The sequence below is a fragment of the Lacerta agilis genome, chromosome 7, assembly GCF_009819535.1.
Source record: "Lacerta agilis isolate rLacAgi1 chromosome 7, rLacAgi1.pri, whole genome shotgun sequence".
In the NCBI taxonomy this organism is placed as follows: Eukaryota; Metazoa; Chordata; class Lepidosauria; order Squamata; family Lacertidae; genus Lacerta; species Lacerta agilis.
In genome coordinates this window covers 67,407,504-67,421,586 of record NC_046318.1, presented here as the reverse complement: position 1 = coordinate 67,421,586, position 14,083 = coordinate 67,407,504, and the positions used below count along the sequence as shown (strand labels likewise).

The following is a 14,083-nucleotide window of genomic DNA, read 5'->3' as shown; positions in this document are numbered from 1 at the left end:
TTTGAAGATGGGAAGGAGTTAACCATGCTTTCCTGATTTAGCTAGTTCAGTGGTGGACCTCCAGATGTTGTTGGACTTCAGTTTGCATCATCCACGACCATTGGATGAGGCTGATGTGAGCTGGAGTCTCGAGGGCCACAGATTCTCTCAATCTGGTCAGTGCCGGTGATGTGATTCTCTTCACTTTCAATGCGCTGCATGTTGGATCACAGTGCTGGATGAGAGATCACAATGCTGGGTGAGATCACCCAGTTACTGTCTCTTCCTTGCAAAGTACTTCTGGCAAATGCCTCTCTAGCTTCTTCTTAAAAGTTGTGTTGGAGGGGAGGAATCAAAGCTCAGTGGTAGGACATACAAGTGGGATTTATCCCTCAATGTTGCATTGTGTTCTCACTTCCTAACAGGAATGATCCTGTTCAGGGTTCCAGACATGTCCTCCTCTAGGACACACTAGTTTGTAAGAGGGTCATGCAAGGCTCAATATTCTGGTTTTCTCTTCCACTTGTCAATTGCCACTTTTCATTGCTATTTAGCATGGACATGAGCTTTAGCAAACTCTGGCACAGCTGCGAAGGGGAGATTGAAGGTTCTGCTTTCGTTTTAGATTAACTGCCCTTTAGAAAGTCAGCTGAACCGTAAACAGTGATTGACCTTAACTATGATTAATGGCTGGCTTCATAAACCATGGCTTGAAGTTGGTTTGTTTCTACTAACCACAGTTAAGATCAACCACAGTTTGTATGGATTCAGATGTTATGGCAAACTATCAAAACTGCGGAAGCTTCCAAAAGCGTCCTTATGGTCACCCTGAAGGGGGAGTTCACCAGCACATGGGCCACTGCAGCTCATTCACAAACATTTAACTATGGTTTAATATTATGTGTCCAAACCAGCTCACCATCTTGTCTTTTTAGCTCTGATATCTGTGGCCCTGTTTTTTCAGTGTTTTTCTGTGTTATCCAATATGATACTGCAAGTTATTAAGATCCTGTGCTACTATCTTTCATACATTTTCAAAATACACAAATAAATATGAAATTCTTCTTCCATGATGTTGGATGCCCTTTCTGACTCCAAACATTTTTTGTCTGTTGCTCTGACATTGTTTTTGCAGTTTAAAAATAGCTTTGGCTGCATTCAAAATCCCTACTGGTTTTTACAGGGGGGGGGGGGCGGCGGTCTTAGGCGAGTTTGGTGTAAAACACTTGCACTCTTAATATCTTTGAGCGGAAGAAATCTTCAACCTTTTCTTATTTCTGGAACATTTTTACGTTTGCAGTAGAAAAGTGCTTGAACCTGTGTATCTCAGGGAAAATGTTAACATGGATTGAAAAGCGCCACTCTTGCCAAACACAACACTGCGAATGCCACGCAGCTCAACGCAGCAGCTCTAGAATTATGAAAAAAAGGTGCATTTTCAAATCTAATTTTATTCACTAGCTCTGAGCTAGGCATCTCAAATTTGCAAGACTGTTTAAAGAGTTGTTTTTTTCCTGGTTACATTGTGCCATGTAATTTCATCTCTAAAGTTGCACACATGGATTTATTTATTTATTTTTGCCAGATGGAAGTAGGGGTAGCCAGCATGGTACCCACCAGATAATGTTACATCTCCTCCTCATCCCTGATTGTTGCCCATGCTGGCTAGGCCTGAAGGGATTTGGAGTCCAGTAATGTATGAAGGGCACCACATGGTCTCCGAGGCAACAGGAATTATTGGGGTTTTGGTCCGTGTGTCACAGGAGGTTTGAACCAACACTGGCAGGTCTGATAGAGATGGGCTCTTTCTTGGACATAGTAAAATGCAGGGCTGGCTCAAAACATTTCGCGCCTGAGGCAAAGGAAAAGATGGCGCCCTCTCCCAAGGCGCATACAAAAGCCAGTTTGACTGGTAGTTGACTCTTGCCACAATACTGGTGAAAGGACAGTACTGTCCTCTGTACTTGAGGACATCAGGATAGTGTAGGGGCTGTAGGGTAGACCCCATGATGCTCACAGTTCTGTCCGCTCCCCACATCTCAGCATTCACCGCCTGAGGCAGCTGCCTCAATCTGCCTCATTGTAGGGCTGCCCCTGGTCAAAAATTATTTCAGTCCAAACCTCAAACCTGTAATGGGGATACATAAGATACTCAAGGAGTGGCTGAGGTCAACCTGACAACTTCCATGCCTATGTGTGTGGTTGTTGTTTTTTTTAACATAATATACTGATTGTTCTAGCAAGTATGGTTGTTGTAGGTGACCTGGCATACCTGGAGGATGTGGACCATTTGGACCCCTTCCAATTGAGATTCAGGCCTCATCATCGGACTGAAAACTGCCTTGGTTGTGCTGGTCGATGATCTCTGGCAGGCTAAAGGCAAGGGTGAAAGCTGTTTCCTAGTTTTGCTGGATCTCTCAGCGGCCTTTGATACCATTGACATCCTTCTGGACTGTCTAGAGGGGGCAGTGTTATACACTGGTTCCACTCCTTCCTCCTGGGCCGGGTCCAGAAAATGGTGTTAGGTGGGTGAATGTTTGGCCCCCTGGGCTCTCACTTGTGGGGTGCCTCAGGGCTCTGTCCTCTCCCCCATGCTTTTTAACATCTACATGAAGTCGCTGGGAGATCATCAGGGAGTTTAGGCTGGAAAACACCCAGTTTTACCTGTCCTTCAAATCAGAACCATTGAGGGAGGTCAAGGTCCTGTGTGAGTGGAGGCGGTTGGCAGATGGATGATGGGTCACAGATGGTTGAGTCCTGATAAAACACAAGTACTGTTCTTGGGGGACAGGGGCCCGGTGTGTGTGTGGGACTCGCTGGTCCTGAACGAGGTAACCATGCATCTGAAAGACCGGGTGCACAGCCTGGGAGTCAATTTGGACTCTCAGCTGCCCATGGAGGTGCAGGTCAATTCTGTGTCCAGGGCAGCTCTCTACCAGCTCCACCTGGTACTCAGGCTGAGACGCTACCTGCCCGCACACTGTCTCACCAGAATGGTGCATGCTCTGGTTATCTCCCGCTTGGACTACTGCACTGTGCTATACGTGGGGTTACCTTTGAAGGTGACCCAAAAACTACAACTAATCCAGAATGCGACAGCTAGACTGGTGACTGCAAGTGGCCGCCGTATAACACCGTTCCTTAAAGATCTTCACTGGCTCCCAGTAGGTTGCTGAGCACAATTCAAAGTGTTGGTGCTGACCTTTAAAGCCCAAAATGGCCTTAGCCCAGTATACCTGAAGGAGCACCTCCACCCCCATTGCTCAACCGAGACACTGAGGTTGTCCTCTGAGGGTCTTCTGCTGATTCCCTCACTCTGAGAAGTGAAGTTACAGGGAACCAGGCAGAGGGCTTTCTCAGTAGCGGCACCCTCCCTGAGGAATGCCCTCCCTTCAGATGTCAAGGAGATAAAGAATTACAAAACTTTTAGAAGTCATCTGAAGGCAGCCCTGTTTGGGGAGGTTTTTTTTAAAAAAAACATTTGATATTTTATGTTGTTAGATATGCAGTAAACTGCCTAGAGTGGCTGGGCAAACCCAGCCAGATGCGGGGGATATAAATAATAAAATTATTATGATTATGATTCAGGCTTTTGTCTCCTTTGCAGTGGTTCTCTTTCCTCTTTATTCCTCCTTCACCTGTGGTGAAGTAGCATGCATGGAGCCAGACCTTCTGTGGGTTGTGAGCAAATCTTTTTACCAGGCCTAGATGTGTGTGGTTTTAGTGGTCCTGCCAAACCTGGTTGTTCCATGGAGAACAGTAGAGAATAGCAGTGGAGGCTTCTTCATTTTGGTAAATGCAGCACTGCCCCACCAATGTCCATCTGTCCTTAGTTAAACCTTACCTGCCTGTCTTCTTGCTTGCAACCAACCCACTGCCTGAAGAGTTTCCTCCTCTTGAAGTGTTTTCCCACTTACAGAACTCAGCAGGGAGAGAATGAGGACAAAACTAGAATTAGTTGACTCTGCCAATCCGTGACTCTGGCTCCAGTTGTTGTTGGTTTCCCGATTTTTGGCCCCACCAGTCCCAACGGGCACCAGCCACTACTGGACAATAGGCTTGTTTGCAGGTTACACTGAACACAAGCTGTCTTGTACGCATGTGCAAGCATTTGTGTGAGCTTTTGTGTACACTTGTTGACTTGGAACAGTTCAGGTACACAGATTGCGCCAGCACTGAACATTTCACTGTACAGCTCAACGCCTTGTGTGCACAGATTGGACTGCTGTTGACTATAACTTGAGAACACCCCTTCTGGGTCTGTTAAATGCACAACGCTAACGTTCAGCACGACTCACAGGAGTCAGGAGATGGCCTAAGGCTAAAGTTTTGAGCCTTTTAGAAAAACAGTGACGCAGCAAAGGAAATAACTGCAGATTATGGCTCTGTACATTGGTGGAGTGTCTCGATCCAGGAATAACAACAAAATTAATCGTTATTGCTCCCCTGGCAGAAAAGAGAGTCAGAAGGAGAAAACCGACACTCTCGGCAACACCCCTTACATATCTGTAGAATTGCAATTTATTATGCATTAATAAATGTACGTATGTAAGCAGAACTAGAGCTGCATGAACAGAGTGTTGAAAACCCTCTTTTTGGCATGGGATGGTTCCAGTTGTATCCTTTTGGGTCCAACTGACACCTCCACTAACAGAAGAGGAGAGGCAATTTTTGCCAACTTCATTTGCCTTGCATTCCTCCACATTTGTTCCAGGGAGTTGGAGGACCCTCTGGAGCATCAGGTGAAGGTTTTCATGGGAACTGCCATGCCATGTCTGCTCTGCACTTGCAAGGAATAGCTCCTTCAGTGTGGCAACACCTGCTACACTTTGGAACTCCTTGCTCATTGATCTTAGAAAGGTGCCTTCACTGCACCACTGCACAGTGCCATTTTCAGTGCCTACTAAAATATATATTTGGCTTAAGCAAGACAACCCAGACATGGTCAATCTGACATGAAATTCAACATGTAATTTTATTTTATAACAACATGTAATTTTATTTTAGAACTGTTGGTTTCATTTTGGAATTTGTAAAGGCAAACTTGTTTTTTAACGTCTGGTTTTAATCAGTAATTTGGATGTATGCAAACTGATTAAGAGGCATATAAATTCTCTTTAATAGAATAAATAAAGGCAGAGAAAAAAGGGGGGAAAGTTGCCTCCCCTCACACTTTTCACTAACAAAGCGATATGCTGGCTCAGAAACAACTCTGGGTAGAAACAAAAGCATTATAAACCAACTTTCATAAGAAATATTTGACGACGGTGGGTGAGTGACCAAAGAAGAGATATTGAGCTCAATGAAAATGTCAACACAGTGTGTGGCAGCTGTGAGAAAGGCAAATCTCATGCTAAGGGATCGTTGGGAAATAAACCTGCCAACATTGCAATGCTTCGATACAAATCTATGGTGCGACCACACTTGGAATGCCGTGTCCAATTCTGATGGCCACATCTCAAAAAGGATACAGCAGAGCTGGGGAAATGTACTGAAATGTAACCAAAGTAATCAGGAGGGGTGGGACAAATCCCCTGTGAGGAAAAGCTACACTCTTTGAGGCTTTTTAGGTTGGGGAAAAAGCAACTTAAGGGTGGACATAGTAGGAGTGTATAATATTATGCATGGCATTGGGAAAATGGATGAAAAGAAGGTTTTTTCTCCCTTCCTCATATTACCAGAATCCACAGCTGTCCAATACAGCTGAATAGGTGGGAGTGTCATTCAAGGCAGATAATGAGCCTATTTCTTCACACAACCCATAGATAAACTATGTGTGCATTTAGACATGAGAATTATTGCATTACTCTTCCTGATTATAATTCTAATGCTTCTATCTGGCCTGTTGCATTATGGAACGGTGGATTTTGGATTGATATACCACTACCCCATGCTACATTTTTAATGGTGGGGAAGAACCGTACACCAGCGTACTGCCCCAAATTTCATCAGCGCAAACCTGCCACGGTTTTCTGAGTTAACAGGATTGCAAGTGTCGATGTTGGCCTAGCAACCAGATGCCATTTGGGGTTGGAAATTGATTGCTAAGAAACCGTCAAGAGGTTTAGATCGCTTCTGTCTATCGGGTGTTTCCCCAACAAGATACGTTTTTCAAAAGCATGATTGTGACCATTCTAGATTTTTACATTGTGCCATGTCCATAAAACTCATGTGTCTTAATGACTTTTTGAAAACTGGAATTCATTGCAAACTGAAATAGGTTGTGCAGATGTATTCTCATGTTTGTTAGTTAACTTGAGTGTGTATGTGCAAACCTCCTCCTTTTTAGGCCTAAATCCAATACCTACGTAAACAGGATAAAGTCTCATTGAACTTGGTGGGACCTAAATTTCAGTTGGCATGTCTAGGATTTCAGTAATAATCTGTGGCTCATTTTTTATGTAAGAGTCACAGGCCAATAAACCATGGGTTGTTGGCCAAAGAACAAACTGCATGCTCTTGCCTTGCCTGTGTGGTTTTGTCACTGAGATCATAATAATTTTTATAAACCTCTTAGAGACTACCTTGGTATTAAGATGTGTATAAATATATGACATAAATTGTTACGTTTAAACCATAGTTTCCTGTTGCATCATAACAGGGCAACTATGATTTAATCCCTGCATTCTAACGAGGATATGGTGCTAATATTCATAAGTGTGATGTTGCCTGTAGTGTTTTCTTTTCCCTTTATTTACATCCCCAATCCTAAGGCTAAATATATGCATTCAATGCATGTTATTGGAACTGAAATATAAGTAATCAAAAGTCTAGCGTTCCGATTCACTTGTCTGCAGAACTTTGCTGGCCATAGAAAACTTGGTTTGGGTGCTGGCTATATGAAGAATAGTCGGCCTTTCTCAAAATGTGATGATAAACATTCCAGTGGCGTGGAATCTACCAAACATAAGAGAGTGGCTGCCAGAAAAGGCAAACACAAGAAATGTATCACAGACTATCTAGCTATGATCTGTGGCCAAGAAACTGAAAGTTAAGGTTTCACATAAGGAAACATCACGTGTATTCTCCATTCAGTTTAAAACAGGAAGGTGTTAGGGACAAAACTCCCCAAGACTGAGACAAAGATACAGGTAAACAACATGCAGCCTCTTCGTATAGCAGAGGCCCTAGTATTTTAAATGGAAGGTTTCCATCTATAAAGGGGGGGATTCACTTGAATGAGACATTTCCCCCCCCTCCAATATTTGGATCAGCAACTGATACTTGACCTTGTAGATGGTTGCATCTCTTGGATGTGAAGGCAACAATTATATAGCGATAGCTTTCCTTCCAGCATTTCTGCTGTGTTAAAGGACCACCCATACACATCTAATCAGAATGCCAAGACCCATTTAACGTGCATATTTGAAAGCAAATTACTTATAGGAACATGCTCTCTTATGCTGCTAGTTTTCACTAACTAAAACCTTCTGCAAATCAGTTAATGATTGACTAGTTAATAATGTAATTAATTAAATTTGTATGACGCCCTTCACCCATAGATCTCAGGGCAGTTCACAACACAGTGGATGAGATACTACCCCCTTTTCACATTTGTTTTTTGGTGGGTTGGTGTAATGGGTCAAGAAACAGGAGCTCATTGACATCTCATGTGCTGGTTACTTATACAATTTCACCCCAAAACTGTGCTCAAGATACATACCGTATTTTCCGGCGTATAAGACGACCCCCAACTTTCCCAGTTAAAATATAGAGTTTGAGATATACTCGACCGCAGATTCTCCACCCGGCGTATAAGACGACCCCCGACTTTTGAGAAGATTTTCCTGGATTAAAAAGTAGTCTTATACGCCAGAATATACAGTATATATTTAAAAAGCTTAGATGGAAACAATACGCTGTTGCACTCAGGACCTGTTTGTGGGCTTCCCAAGCACATCTGGTTGAGCTCTGTGAATACAGGGTGCTGGACTAGATGGGCCACTGGCCTGATCCAACAGGGCTTTTCTTTGATTCTTAAGAGTAAGTTCTGAACCCATCCTTCTTAAATGGTTGAGTCCTGCTATGTTCTTTGCTGCTGCATCACTCATTGAATTTGCAAACCTGAAAAAATAAATTTGTTATCCCAACCTTTTAGGATGCAGAATAGAGAACTGTGATTCTTGCTTCAGTCGAGATTTTTGCACAAAGTGCAAGCCTGGGTTTTATCTCTACCGGGGTCGTTGCTTTGGAGAATGTCCCGACGGCTTTGCACCTTTAGAGGAGACCATGGAATGTGTGGGTGAGTGCTTATTGAACAACTTTTCTATATTACCTCTTTCTGATCCTCTCCTCTGCTTCAGAATGGTTTCTGAAATTATTTTCCACTTTGCCTGATTAGGTTGTGCCACCCACAATCCAACTTTCTCTATTTACTAGTAACAGTCCCAATGTTCCGGTACCTGTTCCCGAGAAATCAGTGTTTCTGTTTTTTTGGGATGATCTTTTGAAACTGAGAGCGCTCTTGTGCTCAGATCCTGTTTGCAGGTTTCCCACAGCCTGGGAAGCTGAACTACTGGTAGATGGGCCATTGGCCTCATCCAGCCAGTTCTTCTTATATACATATATTCATGCCACCCAGTGAGCCATTTCTGGTTAACAGAACATAAAATTGTCATGAAATTCTACTCAGTATTGATCCAGAGTAGATTCCAGTGTATAGTTAGTAGAGTAAAAACGTAAGCACGTTGCAGGATCCCCCAGAAATAGATCAGAGGCAATTGTATTTCATCCAGCAGAAATTTACTGCTACTGAAGGCAAATGAGCATAATGGTCACAAATCCAATACATTCAGGATTGGCACTGTCCATAAGAAATCCAGTTGCAGCAGACTTAATTTAAACTTACAATAATTTCTAAGACTAATCTTTAACACTATATACACAACACCACACCAGAAGGAAGGAAGGAAGGAAGGAAGGAAGAGAAAGTGAAACCCAGGCACCTTCTGGCCTTACTTTTATAGTCGGCATGACCTTGACAGAAAGAATTCAGAGAACCGGTTTAAACCAGCTGTACTCAGCTTCTCTGAAGGAATAACCCAAACATCAGGAACCTTCTACTTGTTTCCCTCACACAGAGAAGCTTCCAGAACCCTCTTGAATTAATTAGAATATGAAAGATCTCTACACACCAGATCAATACTTTCTGCACTAAGAAATGCAAACTGACAAAAACAAGCAGAGAAAAATACTGTCTGCTCTCAAAAATTGTATCCTTTCCTCTTTCCCCTCTACAGCATGTAGTTCCACTTCTTTCTCTTGTGCATTCCCCCTCCCAACTACTACCAGCAGCAAATGATGGGAGTTCTAAGGCAGTGAGAATCTGAGTGTTAGAATAATAAAATTAATGTCCACATTTTCAACCATGAAACGTTAGTGATTGTGCGCTTGTCTCGTACTTGCCTTTTTGTTTCTGTTTTAACACTTAGAATAATTATCATGCTTATGGTCTAAACCTTTCTGGACATCAAGATAGGTTTACAAGTTCACACATTACCTCACTGCATAAAAACCTTGGCGAGTGTTTGGTACATAAGTTAGATGGAAACAGCTAATGTGCTATAATAACGTTAGAGCAATGCAATTCATCTTCTTACCGTTAATAAATCTAGAAATAATGGGTCCTAGGGAAATCTCTGTTTCTGAAACCTGATGGCTTTTCTCCAAGTAAGGATACTCTGAAGCACTTCTGTGTTGAGTCGCTTTGATTTTTCTTTGCATCTTAATAAAAGGGAGAGCATAGGTTGCTGTGGAATGGTCTTTCTCACTTTTCTTTTTTTTAAACAATGCCTAATGTGACTTGGTGACTCGTGTCTGCAAACCAGACTGAAACATAATGCTAAAAAAGAACAAGCGAAAGACTTCTGTGCCCAGCCTAGGTTGTTAAGGCTGCTTGGAGTTGGTAAAGGTAAAGGGACCCCTGACCATTAGGTCCAGTCGTGTCCGAATCTGGGGTTGCGGCGCTCATCTTGCTTTACTGGCCAAAGGAGCCAGCGTACAGCTTCTGGGTCATGTGGCCAGCATGACTAAGCTGCTTCTGGCGAACCAGAGCAGCGCACGGAAACTCCGTTTACCTTCCCGCTGGAGCGGTACCTATTTATCTACTTACACTTTGACGTACTTTCGAACTGCTAGGTGGGCAGGAGCTGGGACCGAGCAACGGGAGCTCACCCTGTGGCAGGGATTCGAACCGCCGACCTTCTGATCAGCAAGCCCTAGGGGACCCATTTTTCCATAGTTCTGGAAGGGAAATAGGGATCCTGTAACCACTCTGATAAGCCTTAACAAGCTACATCTCCTGCAATGCAATGGTGGAAGCCATGACTACTTAAAGTGGTATAATAATAATAATAATTTTATTATTTATACCCCCTCCCAATCTGGCTGGGTTTCCCCAGCCACTCTGGGTGGCTTACAGTATCATAGTGCTTTAAATGTATGATTGATATTAATGTTGCCGTGGTATAATCTACCTGGATGTCTTCTTACGTTCCTGTGTTCTGATCTAAACCTATTGTTCAACCAGAAAAACAAAACAAACAGAGAAGAGACCCGAGATTTCCGCTATTAAAATTGGGGCAGTGAGTCTGTGGCCCTCCAGACGATGTTAGAATCCAACCGCCATCAGTCAGTCCCAACTAGCAATGCCAGTGATCAAGGATGATGGGAGTTATAACCAAGGCTTTTTTTAAAGTCAAAACTCTCCAGAACTCAGTTCCGGCACCTCTCAGGTGGGCACCTTTGCCATTCTGAGAGAATGAGGTTCATGGTGAGTTCTAGCACCTCTTTTTCTAGAAAAAATAGCACTGGTTATAACCCAGCAACAGTTCCCAAGATCTGATTTAAAATTATTGGAAAACCTCTCAAAAGCAACTGGAAGGAAAATGAAGATAACTGTAAGATGGGGAGAGAAGGAGGTAGATTAGAAATTGCATTGCTTCCCCACAACACATTTCAGGGCTTGTTTGTGAACCAGCTCTTCAAGTTAGTGGGATTAAATAAGGCCAGCCTGTGGAAATTTCCTGTAATAAAGCCATCAGTGACTGAAATAGTAAAATCTACCATTTATGAAGTTTTGAATTTCTTCATCCTCTCTGCCACCCTCACCCTCTTCCCCCCATTGACATGTATTTTGGAGCAGCCATGTTATGTGCATTAGATGACAAGAAGATGTTAACTAGTGCTGTGTGTTGTGTATGTTGGTTTCCTCAGAAGGCTGTGAAGTGGGCCCTTGGAGTGAATGGGGGACGTGCAGCAGAAATAACAAGACCTGCGGATTTAAGTGGGGCTTGGAAACGCGGACGAGGCAAATTGTGAAAAAGCCAGCAAAAGACACAATACCCTGCCCAACCATTGCGGAGTCCAGAAGATGTAAAATGGCCCTGAGGCACTGTCCGGGAGGTAAGCATGCCAGATGCCAAAAGGTTTTTATGAGCTCTTTTCCTGACTCAAGCCGTGCTTGTTTAACTAAGATAGATAGAACACTGTCTCTTGTTTTTCAAAAACCCGGAGGAACCGTCCAACTTACACACCACCTCGTTCTGTTAGCACACAAGTGCTGAAGCACAGCCTGTGACTGTGTGTGTGTGTGTGTGTAGAACATATTTATGAGATCCTGGGGCATGCTGTATAGAATGTTGTTTTGCAGCAACATCAGGTAAGAGTCAGTTTTTAAACCATGAGCAGTTCAAGACAGCTGACCTCTACATCTCTTCTCCGAAAGAAACTCCATTTTGTTCAATACCAGGTAAGTTTGTGAATAAGCAACCTCCCCCAGCCCTGGTGGCCTGCAGATGTTTGGGGCTACAACGTGGCCATGCTGGCTGGGACTGGTGGGAGTTGACGTCCAAAAAACCTGAAGATCAGTGGGTTGCAGTCATCATGAGCCTCATGATGCTGTTGGGATTGGGTTGGGGTTGGTAGACTGTGACACAGGAGGAGGAAGAAACCCAAGGAGGCCCGAATGGTGGGAAACCTGCACACCCCTGCTCTTCCTGCAAAGCGGAGGGCCTCAGTGAAAGCTCAGGAGGCCTTTGAGCAATCAAGGAGGCAGAAGGCAGTGACTGAACAGGAGTCCGAAAAGTAGGGTGCAAGCTTGTTGCTGAGAACCAGACGGTGCCTTCACAGATGGGAACAGCCCAGCCCTGTGGAGCATGCTTTTTCGATCCCAACATTCCCACAAGGTGAACAAGGCGAGTGAGTGTGCCTCAGCTGGACTTTGAAAGCTTGGCAGACAGGGTGGGGAAATTTGTTGGGACATCTTCGTTGCTTCCACTGGTTCTGAACTTCCAACTTGAACTGAGATGTGGCTCCTGGGCCCTGTGTCTGTTGCTGAGTCTATACCACTTCTTGCCTGAATAAAGATCTTTTTTTATTTCTTACAAGTGAGAGTCTTTGCTTGTGTGTTTTGGGGTGGGAGCCAGGACAGGGCACTGGGTTGTGGCCTAAGAAGTTAGATTAAGCTTATTAATGTACAGGTGCAGTAGGGACAATGTGTTTCTACCATCATAATACTGCCTGGTTCAAATGTGATCAGAGATAGATTGTGCCTTTTTTGTTCCTTTTATGTGGGAAAAATGAAATTAATTACAGTTTGTCTGTTGGCGTGTTCACTTTAGCCTCCTGATATGGGACAGTGTCTCGTCAGTCTTGTTAAGTAGGGAGGAAATGCAGGAAGTAGTAAGGGAAGACATATTCTGTGACTTGGATAGCTCTATTCTGCATAAAAATCTAATAAAAATGACCCCTTCCTAATGTTCTTAGTCTATATACTCTCATCAACACGTGGGATAAATCTTACATTATGTAACCAAAGACAGTAGTAGATTGTGATGGATTAAACTGAGATCAGGAAGCGAGGACATTTTTGGTGGAGCAGGGTCAAGTGTGTGTGCTTTTGCCATATGTTTTCTATTTCTGTTTGCTTTGTTGACATTTCATTTTACTATCTTTGTGTTCTGCCTTAATGTGCAACGATGGCCATAGAAGGATTTCAGTGACAGGTTTTTTCAGGATTTTCAGTGACAGTTTTATGCTTTTGCATCCATCTTTACTGTGTATCCATATATCCATGTGGCTTTATAAGAACGACCCCTTGCAGTACCTCTTTCTCTTTTATGAAGGAGAAAGACAGCTGCAAGGGCAAAAGAACTTTGTGTTATCATTGGTTTTTTCCCCTGTGGTCATATTGAGTGCAGCATCTTAAAAGATGACACTAGAATGCAGTTGTCGATTATTAGATTTCCTGATGGGTCATTTTGAGGAGTCCACAGTAAAGATTACAATGCAAACCTTCTGCCTCTTCTCTTGGCTCTGAATTAGCTGTCTGGCCTTGCGAGAATTAATTTTGTTCGGTCCGCATCTGTAAGCGAATAATAATAATATTTTTAAAACTTGTGAGCCACTTTTCTGTTCTTTACCAAAGGTAACTCAAAGCAGCTTTCAACAACAAATGGTTTGCGCCTCCTGGACTCATTCAGGAAAACTTTGGATTTCACACTTTCTGAATGTTGCGCCTGAATTTTCAGCTCAGAAAGAGTACAAAAGCCCGATCGGCTTTGATAAAGGTCTTTTTACCACCATATAAACCCCTGAACAACTTAAGACCAGGTTAATTGTATAGACATGGAAGATCAATGAGATCATCTGGGGAAATTTTACTCATGGCACTGCACGCTACAGGGCCGTAACCCCCCAAATGGGCATTTCCGCCATTGCTCCTGCACTGTAAAACACCCTTCCCTGTGCCATGTAAAGCATCATGCATGAATTGCATTGAACACCTTGTAGAGACATATCTTTTTGCCCAGACTTTCTCTGAGCCTTCAAGATTGGATTCTGTCATCCTTGAAGTCTTGTTTTTATATTATGCGCTCTTTTACTGTACATTTATGTTGCATCTCTCTCTTTATTATAGTATGTTGTTGTTTTCGTTGTTGTTGTATGTGCATTGCCAGTGTGGTGTAGTAGTTAAAAGCAGTAGACTCATAATCTGGTGACCCAGATTCGTGTCTCCGCTCCTCCACATGCAGCTGCTGGGTGACCTTGGGCTAGTCACACTTCTTTGAAGTCTCTCAGCCCCACTCACCTCACAGAGTGTTTG

The 14,083-nt window shown here is 43.3% G+C and overlaps 1 protein-coding gene across 2 annotated transcripts in view; it reads left to right on the top strand.

Moving 5' to 3' along the window:
* The window catches only part of RSPO2 (R-spondin 2), a 99,037-nt gene that overhangs the window by 55,036 nt on the left and 29,918 nt on the right, over window positions 1-14,083 (top strand). For both annotated transcript variants that reach the window (XM_033155748.1, XM_033155747.1), the window contains exons 4-5: window positions 8,078-8,221; window positions 11,194-11,382. In XM_033155748.1, the coding sequence (XP_033011639.1) occupies window positions 8,078-8,221; window positions 11,194-11,382 (333 nt within the window). The remainder of the gene's footprint in view (window positions 1-8,077; window positions 8,222-11,193; window positions 11,383-14,083) is intronic.